General features: G+C 45.3%; 1 protein-coding gene across 1 annotated transcript; it reads right to left on the reverse strand.

The window, feature by feature from the left end:
* Positions 1-266: 266 nt before the first annotated feature.
* Positions 267-27,353, reverse strand: Yars1 (tyrosyl-tRNA synthetase 1). Its single transcript, XM_048434314.3, has 13 exons — positions 27,174-27,353; positions 20,098-20,244; positions 19,782-19,957; positions 17,050-17,179; positions 12,564-12,644; positions 11,081-11,173; positions 9,173-9,308; positions 8,384-8,469; positions 5,425-5,560; positions 4,781-4,878; positions 3,570-3,763; positions 2,300-2,441; positions 267-1,066 (listed from the first exon to the last, which is right to left on the reverse strand). The coding sequence occupies exons 1-13, from the start codon at positions 27,336-27,338 to the stop codon at positions 956-958; spliced, it is 1,695 nt and encodes a 564-aa protein (XP_048290271.3). The 5' UTR covers positions 27,339-27,353; the 3' UTR covers positions 267-955.
* Positions 27,354-27,440: the final 87 nt, after the last annotated feature.

Below are 27,440 nucleotides of genomic sequence, written 5' to 3' on the forward strand. Positions count from 1 at the left end.
TTTGTGGAGCGCACATCTCACAACAGCACAAACCTAATCTCCTGCTAATGAACCACACAAAGCCTGGTTGTGCTAGGACAGGGCGGTACTCTGGAGCTGCGGTTAGAAGAGGTGGTCTCCTGCCTCCTGCTTGGTAGTGAGCAGGGGGAAACACAGGGTGTCTGTCATCCATGTCTGCCCCATCCCAAAGTCAGCGGTCCTAGGTTAGGTGATATAGCTGCTGCCATCTCCTAATTAGTGTGGTTCAGACACACCCACCCAGACACCCTTGTTCAGACACTTTATTTGAATTTGACAGCGGTGGTAAGTGATTGGATTGAGATGCCTTATGAAGTATCCCACATTCTGAAGAAAGCACCACACTGTGTCAGTCCATGCCCATCCTGCTGCTGACACATCTGCTTTAGGGAGTGTCCCAACCTAGCCAGATCCAGGGAAACCCAGAGCTGGGGCAGACCCTACCACTGGTGCCAAGCCTCAGGGTAGGCAGGCCTTGAGAATGCTGCCAGCCCTGGGAAGCTTGGTAGACCTCTAGGCCATTTTTCCTTCTTTTCAAATCCCACAATTTCCTGTTGGGGAGAAACTGTAATTAGCCAGATCAGGCACTAGATTCTAGCTAGAGGTACAGCTGTGGACATAAACCCTTAGAAGCTTGGAAACCAGTGTTTTTCCAATTACAAGGACGGTGGAATAAACTTTTTCTATTGGTTCTATTGAAACCAGGTTTCTCAAGTCAGCTGCCAGGAAAGAGGTACAGCTGCCTGCACTGGGCAGCTGTCCTTACCCCAAGCAGCCAGGTGGGATGATCCCAGATTGTAGGGAGGTAAACTGTCCCTTACCAAGTCCCATGTCTAATCAACAGTTCCAGACTTGGAGCTTCAGTGTCCTGAGATGGGAACGGGTGATGGATGTCACAAGTTGAGACGGTGATGATCTGAGGAGGATGCTGGGCCAGCTAGCTAATGTTACCCCCTTTTAGTGATTTACAGGAGATGGACCCCAGCTTGGTCATGAAGTTGGTTTGTTTCCATTGTGCAATGCATTCCTCAGAAATCTTAAAATCGGCCTGGACAAGACAGACAAAAAAAATAAATGATTACTACATTATTAACATGAACTGGCCCAACTTTTTGATTTTGGTTTTTGAGACAGGATCTCCCTGAGTAGTAGTCTTGGCTGTCCTGGAACTCACTGTGTAGACCAGGCTGGCCTCCTGCCTCTGCTCTTGAGTGCTGGGATTGAAGGTGTGCACTACAACACGTGACCCCTGGCTCAGCGTTTCTGAGTGGTTTCCCAAAGGCTTCCATTTTCTTATCTTTTGGCATTCACTTCTATGAATAAATACAAAGACTTCTAGATTACTGATATCATTGCAGCCCTGGTATGTGTGATGATGCCAGGGATCAAACCTAAGGTCTTGCTTGAAATGCACCCCAAGCTGGTTATAGCAGGCTTATAGCCTCAATACACCACACACATGATTCCCAAGTTAGTTATAGCGGGCTAATAGGCCACAATACACTATACACATGATTCCTCAGGGATGAAAAGCAGACGAACCCAAATGCTCCTCTGCCCAGCAAAAGATCTGAAGGAGGCAATCCAGGCTTATTTTAGTAGCTTTGACAGGACTGGAAATAAATATCCATGTTTTTTGTTTTGAGAAGGGTCTCACTGTGTAGCCCTAGCCCTGGATGGCCTGGACCTCCTTTTTAAAACCAGATTGGCATGAACTTGGGGCATTCTTCCTATCTCTGCCTCTTAAGTATTGGAATTACATAAAGGTACCAACATACCCAGCAGGGCTGTGGATATTTTCTCTCTTTAACACAGTTTCTATAATATTTGTTATTATAAATAGAGCACTAATTTGTTAACACTGGTGTAGTTCAGAAATTTAGAATAGTGCTCGACACATACATTCTGAACGTGACTATTTATTTTTTTGAGATAGGGTTTCTCTAGTTTTCTGAACGTTGTATTTATTGAAAAAAATAAATGAGTGATTCCAGGACAACTGGGGCAGGCCATATTTGGATTAGTGAGTGCCTTAGACTCAAGATTCATTTATTTGCTCTGGCATGGAGAGTCAAAGCCTGAGGTAAAATGGGGATAAGCACCCATCTGCTGCTTTCTCAGACTGTGATCAAATGGACAAGCAAGGGTCTGAAGTCCCTCACTCAGTGAGGGAAGTGGGAACCAGGCAACTGCCAATTTTAACAGCACACTGGGGCAGCCTGGGCTAGGGAGGAGAACACAGTGGGGGCAGCCTGGGCAAGGAAGGACAGTAGCATTTTACCTGCAGTTTCTCAAAGACTTTCTTCTTGGGTTTGAGCTCCTCATCTGGTTGGCCCTTCTCGTAGCCCTTCACAAATACTCGCTCTCCAGGAGCAGAGCCTGCTGGAGGGTCCAGAGGTTCAACCTGGCGGCTTATCCCTTCTCTGGGAAAGACAGGACAAAAAGCAAGATGATGGATTTCCCAACAGCTGTGGATGTTCAAGTGTTGAGGGCCCTAAAGGAATTTAGGATGCCCTTAGTGCCATAGCTCAGGAGGTCCTGGTCACTTTTCCACATCTCTGAACACTTAGCCCAGGATTCAATACCTCATTTTCTGGAAAGAGTAATATCTGGGTCTCCAGCAATGATCTGTACCCAATCACAACAGGTTTGCATCTGGGCTCCACCTCTTACTCATAGTGTGACACCTTCATTTATGTTTGTTTTGACAGTCTCATGTAGCCCAGGCTGTACATCCACCTGCTGCTACTTCCCTAGCGCAGGGATCACAGGTGTGGGTTACCATACTCACTTTTATGAGGTGCTAGAGAGCAAACCCCGAGCTTCTTTCCAGCCTGGCAAGAGCTCTACCAACCTGAGTTGTATCCAACGTCTATCTTTTTTTTTTTTGGTGAGACAGCGTCTCACTGTGTAGCCCAGGCTGGCCTAGAACTTGATATGTAAACTAGACTTATAGAGAGTTTTCCCCTAAGTGCTAGGACTAAAGGTAGGTAGGTGCTGTCATGCCCAGCATCTGTCCATTTTCATTTTATTTTTTAACTAAAAAAAAAATTTTTTTTTCAAGGTAGGGTCTCACTATGTTGCTCTGGGATTTGCTATGTAGACCAGGCTGGCCTTGAACTCTTGGTGATCTTTTGAAATTAAAGACGTGTGCTACTATGCCCTACTACCGATCTAGCTTTATATTAACAGTGTATCTTTTATGCACAGCAACCCTTTTCAAGCCTTAATCTTCCCCTTCCTTCCTTCCTTCTTTCCTTCCTCCCTCCCTTTCTTTTTTTTTTGAGACAAGGTTTCTCTGTATGTAGCCCTGGCTGTCCTAGAAATAGCTCTTGTAGACCAGGTTGGCCTCTAACTCACAGAGATCTGCCTGCCTCTGCCTCCCCAGTGCTGGGATTAAAGGCGCATGCCACCACCACCCGGCTCATGCCTTATCTTTTAGCATCAGTGTAGAAGGGGCATTTTCTTCGGGCTTGCACACAGCATACAGAAGGGCATCATACAATCATACAGACTAATTCCTCACTCTTGATCTCCCCATCCTCACTCACATGGATGCACACAGCAGCATGCCTTGGGAGTCTACTCCTCTCATCTTCTGGGGTTTCAGGTTGCACAGTACCACCACCAGTCTGTCTTGTAGTTCTTCCTTGGGCACAAACTGTACGAGGCCGCTCACCACAGTCCTGGGTTCAGCTTCCCCCACATCAATCTTCTCCACATACAGGCTATCTGCATCTGGGTGCTGCCAGCAAGAAATTCTTGTCAGAGGGACAGAGAGATGACTCAGTGGGTAAAGGTGCTTGCCACCAAGCCTGACCACCTGTCAGCTCCCCAGGTGCCATATTGGGGAAGGAGAGAAACGAGTCCTCTAACCTCCACACATGTGGCATGCACATTCCCTTCAACCCCAATAGACAAATACACGGAAGATGATCACAGTGGAGTAGGCCAAACGCCAGGTTAGCCATTGCCACATCTGCTCTCTCCAGAGCTCCCCTGCACCTGTCTTTTTCTTTTTTCATTTATATAGTGAAGGATGGTTTTTTAACTTGCAGTGATTCTCCTGCCTCAGTTTCCCAAGTCCTAGGATTACAGGCATGTGTTATCATGCCTGGCTTTGAAAACATGCCTTGAAAGAACTCCTCAAGGGGCTTGAGTTGAGAAGATGAACCTAATGGCTTGTGGAAAAATCTGTTAGCAGAGATTAGGTGCCTGGACTGTTAGTGACTGCCATTGTGCCCCAAGTACTACACCAAGGGTTCCAGGTGTCTGGGAGGTGGAGTGGATGAATGTTGCCTTCACTATCTCAGGTGGTAGCACCAGCAGCCACATCAAGTAGTCTGTGGTTGGGAGGCTTAGGGCCATACAGTGTCAAGCAAATCAACACCAGGGTTAAAAGGGCCTAGAACAATGGTTCCCAGCCAATGACTGATCACATGACCTGTGTGCAAAAAATGGAAGTCCACCTCCCTGCAGCCACTGTCTAAGGGGTAAGACCAGAAGCTAGTCCAGGCAAGCTGGCACATAGTACATCAGGCCACATTTAACTGCTAAGTTCTCTGACCGGTGTCCCATCTCTCCAGGTTCCTGGCTGTGTTGTATAAAGTTCAGAGACTGCCTGCAATTAGACACCTGCCTTCTGCCTTGCAATATGACCCCAGGGATGCTACTTCCCTTCTCTAGCTAGGTTTCCTCCAGATGGAAACACAAACCTAACCCTCCTCTGCCTCTTTGGGTAGTAGTACTGAAAAGTGAGTACCTTCTCCACACTGATGATTTTGCCTACACGCATATCCAGCCGGGACGGGATGATTTCCTCTGGTTCTGAATTCTTGGCAGGGCCTTTAGCAGTGGGCTCTAGAATCGAGAAGAACTCCATAGAGTCGGGACTCTCCTCCTCTCCCACCCCAAAGGCAGGCCAGTTTTGACTGCACTGGATGAGACTACTGAAACCAGGCAGGATTTAGGAGAGAAGCACAGAGCCCACCCACCGAGCTACACTTTACCCAGCAGCTTTGCAGAAGGGACACCACAATTCCCACCTCGCCTTTTCTCTGTTACTAAGTAAGCTACAAGGCAGGGCCTTTAGTAGTCTGGCCACCTTTGGGTATTTCTGTTTATAAAAATCCATGCAGAATTTGTCTTTTCTGGATGGGTCACACAAAGGTATCTACGGCAGCACCTCAGCATCATGGATAACTGGAGGACCAACTCACAAAACAGAAGCAGAGAGACAGGAGCAGGGAGGTTGTTAAGATGTGATTTTTCAGGAAGCCTGAGCAACTATGAATACCAACTGGGGACAAGTTCACCAAACCCAAGGGGCAGGTTTAGTGACCACAGACTAGACTAGGAGGTTCTAAGTGTGGTCCCAGTTCCAGGCGCCTTTCCAGCTGGCCTTACTCTGTTTTGAAGGATCTGGGTAGGCAGCACTGGCTAGCTTCCTCAGGGCTGGGGTATTAAACTTTTCTCGAATGGGGTCCAGCAACTTGTTCAGGGCGACTTCAACGGAATTCTTTAGGTCTCCCGGGTGTACAACCTACAGAAGAAGACGAGGCCTGGTGAGATGAGGCCTGGACGCCAGAATCTATAGAGAGGCAGCATGGGAGACAGAGTCTCCCATGTTCCCAGCAGTCTCGAGACTTACAACACTCTTACAAGACAAGGTAGAACACAGAAAGATGACTGGTCCTAAAGTCGGGTGCCTGCCTGTCTAGACAGGTTTCACTATGTAGCCTAAGTTACCCTCAAACCCACAACCCTCCTGCCTCGGCTTCATGAATGATGGAATTACAAATGCTTGCCACTGCACTCAGCCTGGCATCCAGATCTTTTGACTTTGCATTCTGTTCTAGGTTGAATGTGCTTGTCATTCTTTTTTGTTTGTTTTTGTTTTTTGAAACAGGGTTTTTCTGCATAGCCCTGATTCTCCTGGAACTTATTCTGTAGACCAGGCTGGCCTCAAACTTGCAGAGATCTGCCTGCCTCTGTCTTCCGAGTGCTGGGATTAGAGGTGTGCACCATCTTTACCTGGCACTCATTACTCCAATTCTGCTCTTCTGCTAGTCTTTCTGTTTATGCTTTGAGCCATAAACCAAATATTACTCACAGGAAAATGTTCACTCAGGTAACCCTAGGTCTTAAGACCAAGTTAGACATGTGAGAATTAAAGTTCTGGCTAGTGGTGTAACCCCTTTAAGTTTTGATGATGACGACTTTTACTATTTTCTTCCTTTCTTTCTTTCGAGGTACTGGGCGTTGAAACCAGTGTCTTGTACATGCTAGGCAAGCTCTCTACCACTGAGCTACATCCTCAGCCCAGTCTCGGTTCACTTAAAAAATGAGAAAAACAGGCTGGGCATGTGTGACTCACACCTGTAACCTCAACCCTCGAAAAGCTGAGGCAGGAAGGTTGCTTATGTTGAGGCCAGCCTAGGCATTGTGCAAGATCCAGACTCAGAAGACAATAAACAAGAAAAAAATTCAAACCATTAATAAATAAAAATGAGGATAGCAGGTGTATCTGAGTCAGAGTGAGGGCTGAGCCACACGACACGGTGGCGGTGGTGCGTGGTGCTGCTCCCTGGTAGTGCAGCTGCGTGTCCTCACCTGCAGGGCCGATCTGGAATGCTCCAAAGTCTGAGCATCAATGATAACACAAGAAAAGTTCCATATACAACCTCACACGAAATGCTGCAGTGAAAACACAGGCACAAATCCCAGCACCCGGGGCAGAGGCAGGCGGATCTCTGTGAGTTCAGAAGCCACCTTGGTCTTCAGGAGTTCCAGCACAGTGCTGGGATTAAAGGCATATGCCACCACCTCCCAGTTGAAATTCAGTATTTTGTCTATATCCTGAAGTTACCTTTTTGTACCTAAAACTAATCTGGAAGTACTTAGATATTCTGAAGGGACATCCTCAGGTATGAATATTGTAATACATTAATGACAGCATTTCTGTTTCTGATGCTACTTCTTCATTTCCTTGGGAATAGTTAATTTGAATGAAAGCTTTAGGCCTGCAGCTATCCAGATGTAAATTAAAATTCAGTTTTTGCCTGCAGTATCCACACCGTAAGTGCGCCACAGTCACATGTCACCAGAGAGTGGCTTCTGTCCCAGGCAATGAAAATCTAAAATACATAGACACACCAGACTTGAAATTCCACTGTGGCAAGTACTGTGGGAATATGTGGCTGCAGAACTTTCCAGAAGCATTCCTTCTAATTCTGCTCAGCATTCCCACAAAGAACTGCTTTCAGTGGTGTGGGTTCTGTGGCCTGCCTCAGACAACAGAGAAGGGTTTCAGAGTAATATTTTCAACACATCCCTAAATGGGCCACACGAGCTTCCAGACCTCAGAGATCAGAGTCTCTCGGCTGCCACTCAAACCTGCTTACATCTAGCTTCCCCCAAGTTGTTCCCAGCTGTTGCCCCCACACCTCTAAGGGAAGGGGATGAAATGCCAAGTGAGTCAGCCCACTTTCACCAACTATCCAGGCTATTAGAAAGTTTCTCTTAGTTGGGGCATGTTGGTACCCACCTTAAACCTAGCACTGGGGAGGCAGAAGCAGGTGGATCTGTGAGTTCCAGGGTAGTCAGGGCTACATAGAAGGACTGTGTTTTAAAAATCCAATATAACCTTTTTCTCCAAAAACCAAAACAAACAAACAAAAAAACCAAAACAAGTTCAATATATGTATATACATCTTTTTCATCATTTAAAAGTTCCACGTGTATGTGTGTGCCCACACCCGTGTACACTACTGCCTGTGGAGGCCAGAGGAGCACAGCAGCATCTCTGCAGCTGGAGTCACAGGCTGTTGTGAGCTGCCTGATGTGGGTAACTGAACCCCAGTCCTCTGCAAGAGCAGAAAGTGCTCTTAACCACCGAACTGTCTCCAGCCCTTCTCTCCCAACCCATAGTCTTGTATTGATCCTCTGGAGTCACAAGAAAACCTAGTCTCTCCTCTGGGAAACTCTTCTTATAGTGAAGACAGAATATAGACTTGCTTTCTAGCTAAACATGCCTACTTTATCTTTTTAAATGAAGGATTTGATTTTTATTTTTAATTATGTATATAAATGTGTCTGGTATGGGTATGTGCCTATAGGTGCAACCATGGAGAAAGGTTTTTTATTGCAATGCATCTAGCTCCTTGGAGGGTGATGAAGATCACTATTTTAGGCATTTGCCATTCATTCGCCCATCTACTTAATAAACTACCTGAATCCAAATCTAAGTCATTAACCAAACAGTCTCAGGGAAATCAGGACTGAGGTGTGGCTCGTTCACTAGGTTGGCAGCCAGGAGGGAGAGGTGTGAGACTTCAGTGCGTACTCACTCTTCCTCTAGCCTTACCTCGGCAGCAAAATCCTTTTCCAGCTCCAGGTAAACGGTGTAGGTTTTGTTTCCACCCCACTTCTCATCTCTCAGGATCACAAACTCTACAACACACCAAGAAACCAGTCAGTAACCGCAGACACAATATTCCTCCACCCAATGCATCACTATTTGTAGATTTGCTATTTATACTTGTGTGTGTATGTGCCTGTGCATACACATGCGTGCACATGCATCATATTTAAAGCATTTCACTTTTACCAGTCTTTGCACCAGCCCTGGCATTCTATTTTTTCATTTCTTGGCACTGGGACTATTTAGACATGCACTCTACAATGAGCCTTCCTAGAAGCTGACTCGCGTTAGATAAGTTCCCTACAATGAGCCTTCCTTTACTTTTATTGGATAAGCAGCCACACTGTGTATTCAACAAAAATCATGGCTTAGAATTATTTTGTATTCAGCTGGGCAATGGTGGTGCACACATTGAATCCCAGCACCCAGCAAGCTGAGGCAGGTTCATCTCTGTGAGTTCTAGGCCAGCTTGGTCTATAGAGTGAGTTCCAGGACAGCCAGGGCTATAAGAAAGCGTGTCTGAAAACAAACAAAAGAAAAAAGAACTCTAGTTCAACATGTGTGACATCCTCCACAGCCTGACAATCTCTCAGCTCCTTCCTGGCAATGGACACACTGCTCACAACGCGCACTGTATATATGGCACCAGGACTATGACAGTCCTAAGCAAGGTCATAGCAGGAACTTGGAGCCCCCAGCTTGGCACCTGAGAAACAAGCGGGGGACTCTTACCAGACTTGAGAGGAAAGAGGACATGCTTGATGAAGGACAGAACCCCGTTGTTCTCCACGTTTCCTGGCTCACAGAAAGCTTTCTTTAGTTTCTTCTTCACATCCTCCTTCCGATCAAGGAGGTCGATTTTAGACTCCTGGAAGTCATGAGGAAAAGAGACCTCTTGTGGTTGAAAATGAGAACACACATAACTAGCTTTAACATACAATATGATCTTAAAAGAGCTTATTTTAATGAAGTCAAATCTATCCATTTCTTCCTCTGCCCCCCCCCCCCCCGCCATGGACTACATACTCTTTTTGTCTTCTTTTGAGCTAGGGTCTCTGTAACTGAGGCTGGCCTCAACCTTGCTATGTAGTGAAGGATATTCTTGAACTAATCTTACTGCCTTTACCTCCCCAGTGCTAAAATTACAGACATGTACTATGAGGCCTGAATTATGCAGTGTTCAAACCCAGAGCTTCATGTATGCTAGGTAAGCACTCTTTCAATTAAGCTATATCTGAAGCCCTAACTATTTATCCATCTATTAAAAAAAATAGTGTATGTGTACCACATGCATGCAGGTGCCTACAGGGGCCAGAAGAGGATGTTGGATGCCTGGAACGGAAGTTAACAAGCGGCTGTGAGTCACTTGATGTGGGTCCTGGAAACTGAACCTGGGTCATCTTCAAGAACAGCGAGTGTTGGGGCTGGAGAGATGGCTTATCAGTTAAGAGCACTGGCTGCTCTTCCAGAGGTCCTAAGGTCAATTTCCAGCAACCACATGGTAGCTCACAGCCATCTATGTTGGGATCTGATGCCCTCTTCTGGCATAGAATTGTACATGCAAATAGAACACTCATACACATAAAATAAATAAATAAAATCGTAAAAACAAAAACAACAACCAAAAATCCCCAAACCACTGAACCATCATCTCTCTAGTTCCATATATATTCCTTATTCCTTTTTTTGAGACATGGTTTCTCTGAGTAGCCCTGGCTGTCCTAGAACTCACTTTGCAGACCAGGCTAGCCTTGAACTCAAAGAGATCAGTCTGCCTCTGCCTCCTAAGTGCTGGGATTAAAGGTGTGTGTCACCACCGCTTGGCTAAGAACAAGTTTGGAGATTTTAGTTAGGTGAAGTGGCACATTACTCATTAACAATTTGAAGCCAGGGCTAGCGAGATGGCTCAGCAGGTAAAGGGGTCTGCCACCACGGCTGACTTGTACTTTTCATCCTCCTGCCTCAGCCTTCAGAGTGCTCTTCTAGTACAGTAGATGACATCCCCAAGCCCAGTGCAATAGGGCTGAACTTGACCACAGCCCTATGATGGGAGACATGAAACCCGATCACCCTGGTCATCAGCAGCACAGTTGACACAACAGGACGCCAGCTTGCCTCACAGCACAGACATCCAGACTCTAGTTAGCTAGGGCACTGTTCTTTGGAGTCTTCAATCTGTCTTTTGCTGAAGCTGTCTAGATTCCAGAAATGGTCGTGGGGGGCTAGCAGGATGGCTTGGTGGGTGAAAGGGCTTGCTTACCAAGCCTGATGACTTGAGAGTTCAATCCCTGGTCCCCACATGGTAGGAGGAGAGAACCAACTTCCCTAAGTAGTCTTGACCTATATACATGGGTCCCTGCAGGTATAGACATATACACACACACATACACACAAATAAATCAGTGTAAAAAAGGGAAAGTGGCTGTGACCTGGGGATGGAGCTGTGGAAGGGTGCTTGCCCAACATGAGAGGCTTTGGGTTCAATCCCCAGTACTAAATAAAAGGGAAAGGAGATATGTAACCTTTGGGCTGGTGATGTCCCTCATTAAGTAAAGGCACATGGACACACACGCACACACACATATAAACACACACACACCAAATAGATAAAATAAATGTAAAAAATGGTTAGTAATTTACCTCTTCTGATGAGCTCATCTTGCTCCCAGTTAACCCTGGGACCATGGGATTCATCAGATGGATCCGTTTTGAGTAGCCAAGTGCAGGGAGGTACTGGAATGAAAACACAAGAATAGCAGATATTAATATAAATTTCTCCTCGGTGCTCTGTTCTCATCTGGTCTGACCAACAACTTCAGGGCACTATGTACCATTCTTCCTTGCCTTTTTAATAAATATATATAGTTTTCAACAGTCATTATGTTCGCAGGCTTTAAAAAATATTTACATTTTATTTGTGTATATGTGTGCGTGTATGTGCATGCACGTATATGCATATATGAGGGTGCATTCACCTGTGTGGGTACATATAAAGGCCAGAAGATGACATTGGGATGTGTTCTTCAGTTGCCTTCCCACTATGTTTTTTTGAGACAGGGTTTCGTTGCTTTGCCTACACTGGCTGCTAGTGAGCCCCAGAATCTGTGGGTCTTCCTAGACTATGACACAGACACTCGCCACAACAGCAGGTATTTAAATGAGTGGCGGTGACTCAAAGTCAAGTCTTCCTGTTTGCAAAGCAAGCACTTCACCCACTAAACCATCTCTTCAACCCGTGTAACATTTTTATCTAATTCTTTGCCACTGGATATGTTTATTTCTAAATATTTGCTTTAAATTAGTAACGTGGTAAGTACTCTCACACACAACTCAAGTTTTGTCTATTTGTTCTTATTTCCTTAGGTAAGGTTTCCAGGAGCAGATTTTATTAGGTCAAAGGATAGGAACGTTTTAGAGTTGTCAAAGTATTCTAGGAATTTGTATTTCTGATTAAGTTGTTTTCTTTATACCTTGCCAAAAATGACCAACTGCAGAGGCTGGAGATGGCTCAGTGGTTAACAGCACTGGCTGCTCTTTTAGAAAACCTGGGTCCAGTTCCCAGTATCTACATGGTGGCTCACAACCACTTGTGACTTCAGGCCTAGGGTATCGGACACCTTTTTCTGGCTTCTGGTGCATAGGCACACACACAGGTGAAATACCCATGAACATTAAGAAACAACAACAGCAACAACAAACCTCCCAAACCCCCAAAACCCAAACTAAAACCACAACAACCTTTTCAATATATTCAAGCTCTTTCCAAGAAAAGAACTATGTGTTTGTGTGGACCCCCGAACCCTGGTAAACTTCATCTCTGAGATCCATGGTTTCTATGAAACTCAGGAGTGTGAACCAAATGCTCTAGGAGAGCAGAGTAACAGGAGGAATCAAATCCAGCAAGTCCTGGAACAGCTTTCGGGTAGGCACCGAGACAGTGCGAGTTGGTGAGGCAGACAGACCTGGCTCGCTTACACCTGTGCTTTCCAGACACTGTTTTCTGGCCTGCAGAGCCAGGACGCCCACCAGGCAGTGTGTGTCTGACCAGCGTGACTGTGTACCATAACTGAGTTAGCTTCAGCTATGTATCTCTCAGAGGTATGGGAGAGAGGTGGCCACTCACCTTCTCTGCAAAGGTAAAAATCTTCCTCTGGTCAACACCACCAAACTGGGCATCTACTTTTAAGTACTCTTCATCCAAAGCCTGTGGAGAGAAACACGAGTGTAAACATCTGCTGTATCTGTCCCCTACGGGTCTGATACAGAAAATTTGAAATCATGTGATTGTAACATGACAGGGGCCGGCTTGTTGGGGTATCTGTCCCACCTGGTACTCCACAGCCGGCAAGTCCCAAAGAAAATCACGCACAAGACTCCATAAGATTATAAACTGATTGGCCCATTAGGTCAGGCTTTTTGTTAACTCTTATAACTTATATTAACCCATTATTTTCATCTATGTTAGCCATAATGGCTCCGTACCTTTCTCAGCTGGGCATGTTACATGCTGCCTCTTCAGTGGTCTGTGCAGGAGTGGCAGAGGAACCTCCTTGCTTCCCAGAATTTTCCTGTTCTCATTGCATCACCTCTACTTCCTGTCTGGTTTTCCCACCTATACTGCCTGTCTGGCCAATCAGCGTTTTATTAAAATATGATTGACAGAATACAGACAATTTTCCCGCATCATGTGATTTTTTTTTTTTTTAAACAGGGTAGAGCCAGGAGGGAAATTTCTGAGCCCTGGTGGCTCAGAAATGGCTGTTGAGCAACTTGCATGTGTGGACATTACTGCATATGGTGTAGGCTCTGCTCTCAGGATGCTCCTAATCTATCTAATTCAGTGGGGGAGAGAGTGATGCTGGAGGTCCCTCACTGAATAAGATATCAAAGAACTGTCTGCTTCGCATGGTATCTATTTGGGAGGTAGAAGTAAGAGGTTATCCTGAAATCATGAGTTCAAGACCAGCCTAAACAATATAGTAAGATGCTGTTTGGGAAAAACACCAAAAAACTAGAGTGGTGGTTCTCAACCTGTGGGTCGTAACTCCTGCGGTTATCAACTAACCCTTTCACAGGGTCGCCTGAGACCACTGGATATTTACATTATGATTCCTAACTGTAGTAAAATTACAGTTAGAAGGTAGCAACAACAGTAATTGTATGGTTGGGGTCACCACATGAGGAACTATATAAAGGGCTGCAGCATCAGGAGGTTGAGAACCACTGCTGTAGAGATTCTCTACTACAAAGAGTTACGGTACGAGAGGGCAGAGGGCTGAGAACTGTTTAGGAAAACGGCAAACTTCAAGAGATGTAGAGCACACTGAGTGTAAAGATTAGACAACGAGGGGAGGGCAAGGTTTGGTGGTTTGTGACTGCAATCTCAGGACTGGAGTCAGAGACAGATAAATCCCTGAGACAGCCAGGTCTACAGAATGAGTTCTAAGTCAGCTGGACTTACACAGACTTTGTTTTGAAATTAAAATAGATGGTCATGGTGGTGCACACCTTTAATACTAGCACAAGGGAGGAAGGGATAGGTGGATCTCTGTGAGTTCTAGGCCAGTCTGGTTCACATAGTGAATTCCAGACTAGCCAAGGCTATAAAGCGAGAACATGTCTCAAAAATAGTAATAATAGTAGAAAGAAAAGTAGATAAGATCACGAGTGTCATACTAGGGTACCTTAGTACTGTCCTGTCAGTGAACAGTTTTATGGAGAAATGTGACCAGCACTGAAGAAAGACACCAGTTACAGAACGGCTGGGCATGGGCCAGAGGCCTATGTAGGCTGGAGACAGACAGCATCACTAGCAGGCTATTGTAAGAGTCTATTTGAAAAACACCCATGATCCAAAGCAGTGGAGACATGGACCCAGTTTAAGAGCTGGTACGTATGTGTGTGTGTGTGCATACATGCATGGGGAGGCCAGGGATGGCTGACAGGTGTCTTCCTCCATCACTCCACCTGAGGCAGTCGCTCTCACTGAACTTGGAGCTCACAAACTTGGCTAGTCTTGCTAGTTAGTAATGGACCAGCCTGACGAGAAAGAAGCTGAGGTCAAAATAAATTCATTACTATTTGATCATGTCTTGACCCATTTTCTGAAATTTGACATTCCATACCCCTATACCCTGGTAAGATGCTCTACCAAGTTCCTATATAACCAAAAACCCTTGGAAACACCTAGCCTTGTAGTTTTGGGGCTATCAGACCCCTATTCTCTCAAACACAGCTTTAGGGAGCTGTGTGACAGAAAATAAAGCTTGCTTAATTTGTCTGAACATTTTGGGTTGGTGATCTTTACTCTCAGAAAGTGGGATTAATAGTTAGCTTGCCTGGGGATTCCCTGTCTCCGCCTCCCGAGTGCTGGGATTAACAGGCAGGTTCCCATACTTGCCTGGCTTTTTTTTTTTCCTTCTTTGAGCCAGGGTTTCTCTGTGTAGCCCTGGCTATCCTGGAACTTGCTCTGTAGAACAGGCTGCCTCAAACTCACTACTGCCTGGCCTTTTTTTTTTTTTTAAATGTTGGTGCTGGGGGTTTGAAAGAGTAAGCACCCTTATTCACTGAATCATCTCCCCAGACCTGAGTTTTAAAAAGCAACATTGGGGGGGGGGGCGGCTGGAGAGATGGCTCAGCGGTTAAGAGCATTGCCTGCTCTTCCAAAGGTCCTGAGTTCAATTCCCAGCAACCATATGGTGGCTCACAACCATCTGTAATGAGGCCTAGTGCCCTCTTCAGGCATAGACAGACTATTGTATACATAATAAATAAATAAAATAAAAAAAAAGCAACATTGGTAAAATTTAGATCATAAGAGGACACATGGGAAGGCTGACTAAAGAACTAGTTACACCAGCACTGTCCACAGAACTTCTCTAACTGTGAGCATGTTCTGTCTGGACTGTCTGTTCTAGTACCTCCTAGTAGTAACCACACATGGTTACCATAGACTAGAAATCTACACCATTTGATTGAAGAACTAAAATAATAATAATAATAAAAAAAAAGGGTTGGGTATGGTGGTGCATACCTCTAATCTTAGCAGTCTGACGGCAAAGCCAGGAAACTTGTTGCATATTTTTGGCCAGGCAGAAGTACATAGCATGACCTTATCTTAAAAGAACCAAAACCAGGGACTGGAGAGATGACTTGGCAGTTAAGAGCACTGGCTGCTCTTCCAGAGGTCCTGAGTTCAATTCGCAGCAACTACATGGGGGCTCACAACCATCTATAATGGGATCTTCTGGTGTGGGTGAAGACAGGTTACTCATATACATCAAACAAACAAACAAACAAACAAACAAATATTTAAACTGAATGAAACAAAACACTTCTCAGCAACTGGGAGACTAGATGGTACTTAAATTAAAACAAACATAACTGGAATGAGGATAGCTTCCTCACGTAGCCCAGACAGGCCTAATCACCTCGAACTCAGGATCTTCCTATCTCTGTGAGTTCCAAGACAGCCGGGGCTACACAGAGGGACCCTGTCTTGAAACAAACAAACAATAAACAACAACAAATTTTTGTTCATTCTGTTGCCAGGCTTGCTTGGAACTCCTAGGCTTAAGACAGGATCTCTCTAGGTAGCCCTGGCTATCCTAGAACAGGCTGTAAAACAGGCTGGATTTGACTTTAAAGAATTCCATTTACTTCTGCCTCCTGAGGGCCGGGATTAAAAGGTATGTGCCTCCACACTCAGCTGCCTTAGTTTCTTTAGTAGCTAATCCTACAGATGTCTGTGTCACCTTGCTCAGCTAAGAAAAAAAAAAAAAAATATATATATATATATATTTATTTATTTTGGGTTTTTGAGACAGGGTTTCTCTGTGTAGCGCTGGCTGTCCTGGAACTTGCTTGGTAGACTAGCCTGGCCTCGAACTCATAGAGATCCACCTGTCTCTGCCTCCTGAATGTGGGATTAAAGGCATACCCCATATGCCCAGCGTTGAGCTAAAATTTTAATAACTTTTTCCCTCCTTATAGTATTAGGGATCAAACCTAAGCAAACAGTCTGCCACTGTGCAGTATTTGAAGTCCATAGCTTTAATTAGCTCTTTTATCTCTCTCTCTCTCTTCCCCTGTCTGTCTGTCCATCCATCCATCTAGACTCTGGCTATGTAACCTAGGTCAACCTTGAACTTACAATGGCGCAGTCTTAAAAACAGAAAGGAACCAGGCATGATGGTATCTCAAAAAAACAAAACAAAACAAAACAAAACACAAAAAAACCAGAAACGAAATGGGAGACGGGGCTTACAGTAAAGAAGTACCCAGGAAGGAGAAGAGCCAGGGGATACCTGAAGAGTGAGTACTGGGTACAGCCAGTGCCTGAGAAGCTTCTGAATGCTCATTAGAAACAATGCAGAGGGCTGAAGAGACAGCTCAGTGGTTAAGAGCTGCTCTTCAAAAGGACCCAGGTTCAATTCCCAGCACACACATGACAGCTCACAACTGTCTATAACTCCAGAGTTTTAGGGGATCTGACACCCTCATACAGATATACATATAGACAATAGCAACATCCATAAAAAAAAAACCTTAAAAAAATGAATGAAAGAGTGCAGAAAGGCAACTGGTACCCTCCCCTCCCTCTTGCATACCTGCAGTCCAGGGTACAGCAGGCCACTCAGTAAAGGGTGCTCCACCTGCTTCACGACCTCAGCTCCAGCTTTCTTGGCATCATGTTGTGTGACCACAGAGGACAGTCGGTACACATCCAGCGTGTACTCTCTTAAAAGGAAAAGCAGAGGAGATAGTTGTAAGACTGAGCCCAGGCCTCAGTGTCCCAAGACAGCCCCCCAACCTTAGGATGCCCTAAAGATAGCACTGCTATCACTTCTACAACGTGAGATCCATCCATTCATCAAAACTATTACTTTAAATTTCTGTTTTTCCTTTTGGTCCTGGAAAATGTTCTACTATTATCTCATGACGCACTCCGTCTTTGCCAACCCCTTTTCTCTTCTGGAATCCCTAATCAATAAATAGTACAATTTTCCAATCTTTCTTCCATACCTTCAAAAAAAGTTTTAAATATATGGTATATGGCTGGCAAGGTGGCTCAGTGGTTAAGAACACTTATTCTTGCAAAGGACTTGGGTTGGTTCCCAGCACCCACACAGTAGCTCACAACTGTACATAAGTCCAGTTCCAGGGGCACAGGCATCCAAGCGGTGTGAATATATGTACACAGACAAAACACTCATACACATAAAATAAATTTTAAAAATATCATCCTTGGGGGGCCGGGTGTGGTGGTGCACACCTTTAATCCCAGCACTGGGGGGGGGGGGGCAGAGGCAGACAGATCTCTGTGAGTTCAAGGCTAGCCTGGTTCACAGCATGAGTTCCAGGACAGGCTCCAAAGCTACACACAGAATTCTGTCTCAAAAAACTCCCCCCAAAAAGAAAGAAAGAAAACCTCAGCAGTTCCTAGTTCTGCCCCCGCTAGAGGAACCTTATCTCAAGCCTGTTGCTGCTTTTCAACTTTGCACTCGTGTCTATAAGCAGTGGCCTGGCATCTATACAGGTATACACTGGTATACACCTGCACTCTACTGGCCTGGAGTCCCAGGGTCACGGGAGATTTGCATCTCAAATTGCAGCGAATAAGGCCAAACCATTTCCCAATGTGATTTTTGTCAATTTTTTTTAAAAAACATCTATTTATTTTTATTTTATGTACATTGGTGTTTTGCCTGCATGTATGTCTGTGTGAAGGTGTTGGATCCCCTGGAACTGGAGTTACAGACAGCTGTGAACTGCCATGTTGGTGCTGGAATTGAACCTAGGTCTTTAGAAGAGCAGCTGATGCTCTTAACCACAGAGCCATCTCTTCAGACCAATTATTGTAAATTTTATTACCTATTTTGCCTCTTAAATTTTTTTTTCCATTTACTGACCACATTGTGATTTTTCACAATGATTTTATCTCAATTTTTCTGAATAACAACCAGGGACCATTATTCTTTTCCATATGATTATTAGTCACTTGAGAATTCTAAGAAATACTCACTTGACTTTTTTTTACTTGATTGGGTCATTAAAAAAATTAATCATCATTTTTATTTATTTATTTATTTATTGACGCAGTCTTTCACTATGTATCCCTAACTGGCCTAGAACCATGTAGCTCAGACTAATCCTGAACTCATAGAAATTTGCCTGTTTCTGCCTCCTGAGTGCTGGGATTAAAGGCATATACCACTATGCCTCTGACTCTGTAAGTTCTGAAAAACTGGATAGTAAAGCTGTATGTGTCACAAAGATTTGGGCTTGCATTTGTGTGTGTATGCTTGAGAACAAGAATTTATGTGTGTTAAGTATTTATTTTACCACAGAATTACACTCCAGCCTGTGGCTTGATATTTTTTTTAATTTTACTTTTGATGTGGTGGAGGTCTTAATTTGATATGGGAGTTTTCTGGGAGTTCCACACAGGACTTCATAAAATAGCAATATCTCTCTCCCTCTCTCTCTCTCTGTCTCTCTCTCTCTCTAAAGACAGGGTTTCCTTGTGTAGCAGCCCTGGCTGTCCTGGAACTAGCTTTGTAGACCAGGCTGGTCTTGAACTCACAGAGATCCTCCTGCCTCTGCTGCCTGAGTGCTGGGATTAAAGTCATGTACTACCACCGCCCGGCTTACAAAGCCTTCATTTTAATATCGTTGATTTTTAAGTCTTTTTCTGTGCTTTGTGCTTTGGTGCACCTTGTCTCATTGGACCTACTCTGAGATTCTAACTCTCCCAGGGTCAAGCAGTCAACTGTGCTCCACTTCTAAGACAGTACTCTGCACCTCCTGAGAGCATATGCTTTAACATCTTTAAAATCGTCTCTCATGAGCAATGGTGTGTCCATGACTTAGCAGTTACTTTAAGGTATAGATACCCCTTCGCACCTCAGGATGTCCCATCTATACCAAGGGCCACCAATGCCCACATCTGTCCCCGACATAAGCTGGCTTAGCATCTCCATGCAACATAACAATAATTGTTGGAAGATGGCTGCCTCCTCTCATATTTCTTTTATCATTATTTGCTGAGGCTGAAGGAGAAAGGGAGGCTGGCCATTTCCCATCCCTTTGCCACAGGTTATGGGTCCAAGGCTGAGGCTTGGTTAGGGTTATGGTTACATTTATATCTGTAGCAAACAGAAGAGAACCTAGGCGTTTCCAATTGATGGGTGAATTAAACCAACAAAGGGTATAGACTGTTTAATGGTTCTTAACAGGTAGTATCAAGTAGCTCCCAACCCAAATTTAAAGAGTACCTGAACTACACCACCCTGTAATTACAAAGGCATACCAGATCTACAAGGAGCGATCATGTGCTTACTTGCTGAGCTGGTAGTCTGTGCCTTTGACAAACTTGAGCTTCTCCAAGGGTACGCCAATGCTCTCCAGCATTGCCTTGATCACATTCTCATAGTAACTGGTTCGAAGTTCTAGCAGGTCCCAGGGAGCTTTCATGTTGTCCAGATAAGCATGAAGGTCCGCAAACAGAATCGTTACCTTGACAGAAACAATAAGAAGTCACCAAAATGTAAATCGGCCCCAGTGATTTCCACTCCCTCCCCACCCCCACCCTTGTTAAGGGTCTCTTTTGGTCATTTAACAATGACAACTGCTTGGTTCATAGCAAGCGTTCTTACCTCACACCCTGCCTTCAAGAAGTCAGCAATCTTGGACATGGGCACAAAGTAAGCCACATGTGGCTTCCCCGTGGTGGCTGTGCCCCAGTAAACTTTGAGTTCCCGCTCCTTCAGTATCTCCTTCAGCTTCTCTTCCCCCAGAACCTCCTGTTGTGGAAGCAGAAGAGCCGGTTTAATGCTGATCCCTCACCTTGTTCATCCTTTACCCTGCAAACAAAGTCGTGTGTCACTGGGGTTTCAGGCTCAGAGCCTGTGGGCAAACATGTTCTCAGTGCTGAGAGTCAGCCTAAGCTATTCCTGTTGCTGCTAGTGCCTCTTCCAGGAAACGACACTGTTGCTAGGGTATGAGGCACAGATCTGTCCATCTCCCCTCAACCCTCAGTTAACCTCCTTTCTTTTGTAGTCACCTCAACAAGCATTCTTCCTTTTTAAATTTCATGCATATAGGTGTTTTGCTTGCATGTATGTCTGTGCACACTACGTGTGCAGTGACCAAGAAGGCTTGAAGGGGGTGTCAGATCCCCTGAGACTGAAATTACAGGTGGTTGTAAGCCTCCATATAGGAGGTGGGAATCATGCTGGCAGTGGTGGTGCACAACTTTGATCTCAGCACCTGGGAGGCAGAGACAGGTGGATCTCTGAGTTCGAGGCCAGCCTGGACTACAGAGTGAGTTCCAGGACAGCTAGAGTTATGCAGAGAACTCGGTCTTGAAAAACAAAACAAAACAAGAAAAAGAGCCAGGAATCAAAGCCAAACCCAGGTCCTCTAGAAGAGCAGCCAGTGTTTTTAACTACTGGACCATCTCACCAGACCCTGGAGCCACGTTAATTTAGCTATTTCTTCTGCTGTCATCTGCTTCAGTCTCACTTCAGTGAGCTCCATGCTCCTGCCTCTGCCTCCCATATGCCATCATGACCCGGTACTCCATACTCCTTTGAGGTTCACCGAGGACCCTGAGGCAGCTAACTGCAATGAACACTTATTTATTTTTTGGTTTTTCTCTGTGTAGCTTTAGAGCCTGTCCTGGAACTCAGGCTGGCCTCTAACTCACAGAGATCCGCCTGCCTCTGCCTCCGAGTGCTGGGATTAAAGACGTGAGCCACCGCCATTCGGCAGGCAGCACTGACTACTGTTCAACCCTCTTCCTCCTGGAAATGCAGCCTTCCTTTGGCTTCCCTGTTCTCTTATCCCCTCCGCTTTCTGCTTAGGCATCTTTGCCACTGCTCTTTCCATCATTAAGGGTCAGCAATTCTCCTCTGACCCTACATTCTGTTTTATTTTGAGTCAGGGTCTCATGTAACCCAGGCTAGCCTCTAACTTCTGAGTGCTGAGAGTCCAGGTGTGCACTGCCATGCCATGCCGTGTCAGGCACCAAACCCAGGCCTTTGTGTATGCTACTGCGAGCAAAACCATTCTTGTGTAACCTGGAAACTATGTTGAAAACATGTCATATTGTTTTGAGCTGAAAATTTGTTTTGACAAAATGAATATAACATGTTTTGACTTAAAGGATGCCGCTGTAAGCAGAGAAAAATATTTACCAACAACGTGAACATAAAGTTTTGACTGTTAATATAGAAAAATAGTTATGTTAAAATGGTGAGCCTGATAAAATCATGGGCTGACACGCCCAGAGGGTTTAAGAACTGAAAATGGGGGCTGGAGAGATGTCTCAGTGGTTACGAGTACTGGCTGCTCTTCTAGATGTCCTGGGTTCAATTCCCACCTGGAGGCTCACAATTGTCTATAACTGTAGTCTCATGAGAGCTGATGCCCTCTTCTGCAATGCAAACATACATGCAGACAAAACACCCACCATATACATACATACATACATACATAAATATTAAAAATATAACAGAAACCAGCTCCCGAAACCAGATGGCAGACCCCAAGTTTGCACCACCATGCTCCCAAGACACCCCGTGCACTGAGCCCCATAGACAAGGTAACTTTGAGACAGGCCACTGTGACTCTGTCTCCAGCGACCATCGAGTTCCTGGCATTATTGCTGACTTCACACCCACCCACCTGTCAGCCCTAGCTGATGACTGAAACTCTAAAGGACCTTCTGGAACTTTCAAAAGTGCCATCCTCCCAGCTTGCCACAGCTGAAGGACTCTGGTCAAGCCTGCTCCTGAAGTACCCTCTAGTGGAAGCCTCAGCATTTCCTGCCCTACTGTTCCCTGATCGTGAGAGATTTGTTTGCATGAAACTACTGTAATCTTTGTAACAGCATAGCATCGTAAGGAAATGTTTATATGAATAAACCGAGTGTACTCGAAGGCATCCTAATTGCCGAGTGTCTCACAGCCCACCGGCCATTGGCAAACACTTTAAAAAAAAAAAAAAGATTCTATTTATTTATAATGTATACAGTGTTCTGCCTGCATGCGAGGAGAAGGCACCAGATCTCATTATAGTTGGTTGTGAGCCACCATGTGTGGCTGGGAATTGAACTCAGAACCTCTGGAAGAGCAGCCAGTGTTCTTAACTGTTGAGCCACGTCTCCAGTCCACTAGGCAAGCACTTTATCAACACAGCTACTTCACATCTAGTTCCTAATTTCACAATCAGCCTAAATAACTCCTTTCGGCTGCTTCGAAGTATGACAGGTCTACATCACTGTATGGCTTTTGTACATTTTAAACATGGCTGGAGATGCGGCTCAGGTGGTAGAGTGCTTGCCTGGTGTGAAGAAAGCCCTGGGTTTGATCCTCAGCACCGAATAAAACCATGTGTGATGATAAGGTACACACCTGCAGTCCCTGGAGGCCATCCTGGATTATATCAGAAACCAGCTCAAAATCCAAAAGTTAGAAAAAACAAAGGTTTAGTACAATTATTAATTTGATCATTGCTAGTATTTGGGGAATGGTAAACAAGCATTAGCTTCAATTTTTGAATGATTTTTTTTGTTTGTTTGTTTTATTTTGTTTTTTGAGACAGGGCTTCTCAGAGTTACCCTTGGCTGTCCTGGAACTTGCTCTGTAGACCAGGCTGGTCTCAAACTTACAGAGATCTATCTGCCTCTGCCTCCCGAGTGCTGGAATTAAAGGTGTGAGCCACCACCGTCTGGCCAAAAAGTATATATATGTATGTACATCGGTGTACACAAGTGTCTTTGAAGCCCACTCAGCCTCCTTGGTGCTGGAGTTACAGGCAGTTGTGAGTTACCTGATGTGGGTGCTGGGAACTGAACTTGGGTTCTATGCAAGAGCAGTATATGCTCATAATTGCTGAACTGCCTGTTTAGCAAACTAAAGTTAAGTTTCAAGTGAAGCCAGGTGCCTTTGAACTACATAGAGAGACTATGTGATAATAACCACTTCTGAAAATACCCCGTTTGAAAAGAGAAAGAACTTTTCCCGGACCTAGCTGTGGAGTTGATATGCCTTAAGACCATTGAAGACCATGTATTCAATCTGCTGTTCTACTGAGTACTCAGTCTGTGTTAAGTTTAACCTGTCTTAAGAGAACAATGTAACCAGTCTTACTATCCTTGGATTCCCCATGCAGTCAGCTTTTACAATCCAAGCTAAATACAGAGCTTTTTTACTCTTTTAAGTTACATACTTTCCCATGCCCCTGACCCAGAATGATCTGTGTGTCTGTGTGTTAGTCATTTACTGAAAGCAGCCCCAAGACCTGTGTGAGGCTTTGAGTTCTGAGTCAATGACATAACTTCTTCCTTTGTAAAACTCTGCTAAAGATCTCTGGAGGAAAGTGTTCCTCATTCCGTTCCTGTGCCACATTTCTGTGCTGTTCAGTAGACTCAGAGCAAACCCTTTTGTTAGAGAAAGGCAACAGGAACAGACATCAGACACACACAACCAGACAGCAGACAGGCCACAGACCACAAACTACAGACAGAATGAAGACACAGGGAGAGAAGTAAAGAATTCAGATTTTAGCTTCTCTCTTGTTCTAAACTATTCTAAAAGGAAGTATCTTTCTTTAATTCATTAATTCTACCATTGATGTAAGCTCTGTCTCAAAAAATAAAAGATACAAAAAAAAAAGACCAACAAGTTGTGACTAGAATAACTCCATGTCCATCAGTTAATGGATGGATAAATACAATGTGGTATGTTCATATAATGGAATATTAGCCTCAAAAAGGAAAGAGAAAGGAAGACTACAGATCTGTGTGTGAATCTATTTTGAAGGTAGATCAGACCCAATCACTGTTAGCCTGGGCAGAGGCTTAAGAGAGAGGAGACAAGGGGCTCCCAGGTCCGAGATGTCTGAGTTTGAGCCTTGACAGCAGGCAGTAGGTATCATTCTCTTTTCTTTTTAAAGACTTATTTTTATTAAGTGTCTCTGCATTTGAGTATATGTGTATGAGTGCAGGTGCCTGCAGAAGCCAGAGGCATCAGATCCCTTGGAACTAGAGTTTTAGGTGGTTGCAAGACACCTGATGTAGGTGTTGGGAATTGAACTTGGGCTGTCTGCAAGAACGGCAAGCGCTCTTAAAGTTCGAGCCAGCTCTCTAGTCTCCCATTTTCTTTCTTTCTTTTTTTTTTTTAAAAAGATTTATTTATTTATTTATTATGTATACAACATACTGCCTCCATGTATGCCCTCATGCCAGAAGAGGCACCAGATCTCATTACAGATGGTTGTGAGCCACCATGTGGTTGCTGGGAATTGAACTCTGGACCTCTGGAAGAGCAGTCAGTGCTCTTAACCACTGAGCCATCTCTCCAGCCCCCATTTTCTTTTTTTAAAAAAGGTTTAAACAATAAATGAAGAGCAGAGGCATCTGCTTCTTGCTGTCTCTGTCCCTGTTTCCGTCTCTGTAAATGCCTGGTCAGTGTGTGCTCTCACTCTCACTTTGGGGTGTCTTTGTCTCTGGGTTTCTGTTTCCCTCCTAATTCTCCCCTATATACTAGAGCCCTTTCCCACAGGGAAGCAGTTTCCTGAAAGAGATCAAAGGTCAGAATAGGCCAGTGGGATGAGGTGGGGGACACAGAGGCCTGGGAAGGGGAGAGGATATGTTAGGAGAAGAAGGGGAACTAGAGAAGAGAAAGCAGGGCAGGAAAGTGAGAAGGTTAGGAGGAAAAGGAGGAGTGGTGGGGAAGGGGAGAAGTTGGGGGCAAAGTGGGGAGGGGCTGAAAAGAAAACATGAGGAATGAAATTCAAAGAGGAACAAAACCACAGCTGAACCTGTCCAGCACTGTTCTGTGAAAAAAGCAGACATCAATGGGCACATGATATATGATTCTAGTGCTAGGAACTGTCCAGGAGAGGTATATATGTAAGAGACAGAAAGTCAATTAGTGCTTCCCTAGGGCTGGGGGTGGAATGGGGAACGGGTACTTGTTAGCTAATGTTACAGATTTTTCTTTTTCTTTGAGACAGGGTCTCTCGCAGTCCAAGCTGGCCTTAAATTCAGCTACGCTGAAGGTGGCCTTCAATCCCCGATCCTTACCTCCTAACTGCACGCTGGGAAAACAGGTTTGTGCCACCATGCTCAGGTGGGTTCACATTCCACTGGGGAAAACAACCAACCCTGTGGATATACAGACATTGACTAAACTGTCCCCTTTAAAGGGGTGAGTGCTCTTAGACACAGGTTCTCCATGAATAGCCCTAGCTAGCCAGGAACTATGTAAACTAGGCTGGACTCCAAGTTGAAGTGAGTCTCCTGTCTCTGCCTCTCAGGTGCTGAAATTACAGTAGCATGCACCACACCACACCCAGGAACTGTGAATTACAGCTTAAATAAAAAATAAAATAAAATAAAGGCCAGAAAGACGCTTCAGTGCTGCGCCTGCCCTTAGCATGAGTCTAATCCAGTCTTGATCTGGCCTGTAAAACAAACTTTACAAGGCGCTCATGACTGGGCTCCTGTCTGTCTCTCCTAAACAGACAAGTCAAACGACAGTGGTAAGTTCTGTGGAGGAAGAGCAGGATAGAGACGGTGCTGTGGCAGCGAGTCTGTCTGAGCAGCACACGATATGCCCTACTCCAGAGAAATCAGTCTTCTTGGAGCTGGGTGTGTGAGGGCTCTGAGGACCGAACCCAGAGCCTGCCTCTCAGTTGCTCAACCAGTGAGTCACACCCCTAGCCTTCTCTCTGAACCACAAGATTCTTGCTCCCCTTGGGTCCCTCTGTCTGAAATTGCTGTTTTGGATTTTTCTGGTTAACTCCTACACTTGTAGTTGTTGACAACAGAAGCACCTGCGAAGTGAATAGAAGACGCACACGTTGTTGGGCAGTTTGGAGGACACATCCTCAGAGGAAGCCTTCCTTCTTCCTCCTCTCTCTCTCTCTCTCTCTCTCTTTCTCTCTCTCTCTCTCTTTCTCTCTTTTTCTTTTTTTCCCCCCTAAGAAAGGGTTTTCTGTGTGTAGCTTTGGCTGTCTTGGAACTCGCTGGCTCTGTAGACCAGGCTGGCTTCGAACTCACAGATCCACCTGCCTCTCTGCCTCGTGAGCGCTGGGATTAAAGGCATGTGCCACCACCGCCCGACTCCTTTTTTTTTTTTTACCTACGTTTGTGTACCCATGGAGGCCAGAGGGTATGTCAGGTCCTCTGAAGCTTCAGGCCGTGTTGAGGTGCCTGACATGGGTGCTGGGAACCGAATCGGGGTTCGGTAAAAGCAAGGGCTTTGAACCTTTGAGCTATCTCTTCAGCCCACCCGGCCCCATTTCTTTTCAGAACTCCAGCCACAGGAACTTTCACTACTGGCTTTATCTTTAGTGCTTTGAGTTATGAGTCGTTTTAAACTTCTAGTTCTTTCCACAAAAGCTCTGAGAGGGCACGGCCCTGACTCCCTAGAGCCTAGCACTGCGCCCGGCATATATTAACTAGGATGATGGAATGGAGTTCCTAGCCCCAGAACGGCTACAGCACAAGATAAGTGCACACAAAAGGAGACCCCGTGTGGTGGCTTCTTTTGCATCCTGGGAATGGCTGCTTGACTGACTTATTGATCAACTAGCAGAGGACCTTAGAGCCGCCCAGGCGCGGAGACCGAGGCCCTACACACTTAGGACCCGGGACTGGGTTCGGGATCCCTGGACTGGAGTCCCCAGTACCCAACGGCGCATTCCAATCCCAAGGCCCGACCTGCAGGTTCCGGGTGATAAGGTGCAGCTTCTCTTCAAGGCTAGGAGCATCCCCCATGGCTCCGCTTTCTCCGCTTCCCGCGCTCAGCTGGCACCCGCGCCCTTTCCTCGCCCGCCGCCGCCGCCGCGTGCCGGGAACTGTCACGCTAGTCCCTTCAGGTTGCATCAGCTGAGCTCGTAGCTCCGCTTGCTAGGCCTAGATGCACTTCCGCCCAGGAGTAGCCCGGAGTCAGGAGCAGCAGAGAGTCGAACGAATCGATGAAACAGG

Source organism: Myodes glareolus, chromosome 3 (genome assembly GCF_982192425.1).
Source record: "Myodes glareolus chromosome 3, mMyoGla1.1, whole genome shotgun sequence".
Classification (NCBI taxonomy): Eukaryota; Metazoa; Chordata; class Mammalia; order Rodentia; family Cricetidae; genus Myodes; species Myodes glareolus.

Bases quoted from the DNA above. Each gene is read 5' to 3' on its own strand.
- Yars1 (XM_048434314.3), bottom strand. From the start codon at position 27,338: ATGCAACCTGAAGGGACTAGCGTGACAGTTCCCGGCACGCGGCGGCGG. The intron at 2,442-3,569 runs GTGAGTGAGGAT...TGTCTTTCCCAG, and splicing joins ATGCTGCTGTGTGCATCCAT to AGAAGGGATAAGCCGCCAGG. The intron at 1,067-2,299 runs GTAAAATGCTAC...TGTCTTGTCCAG, and splicing joins AAGTCTTTGAGAAACTGCAG to GCCGATTTTAAGATTTCTGA.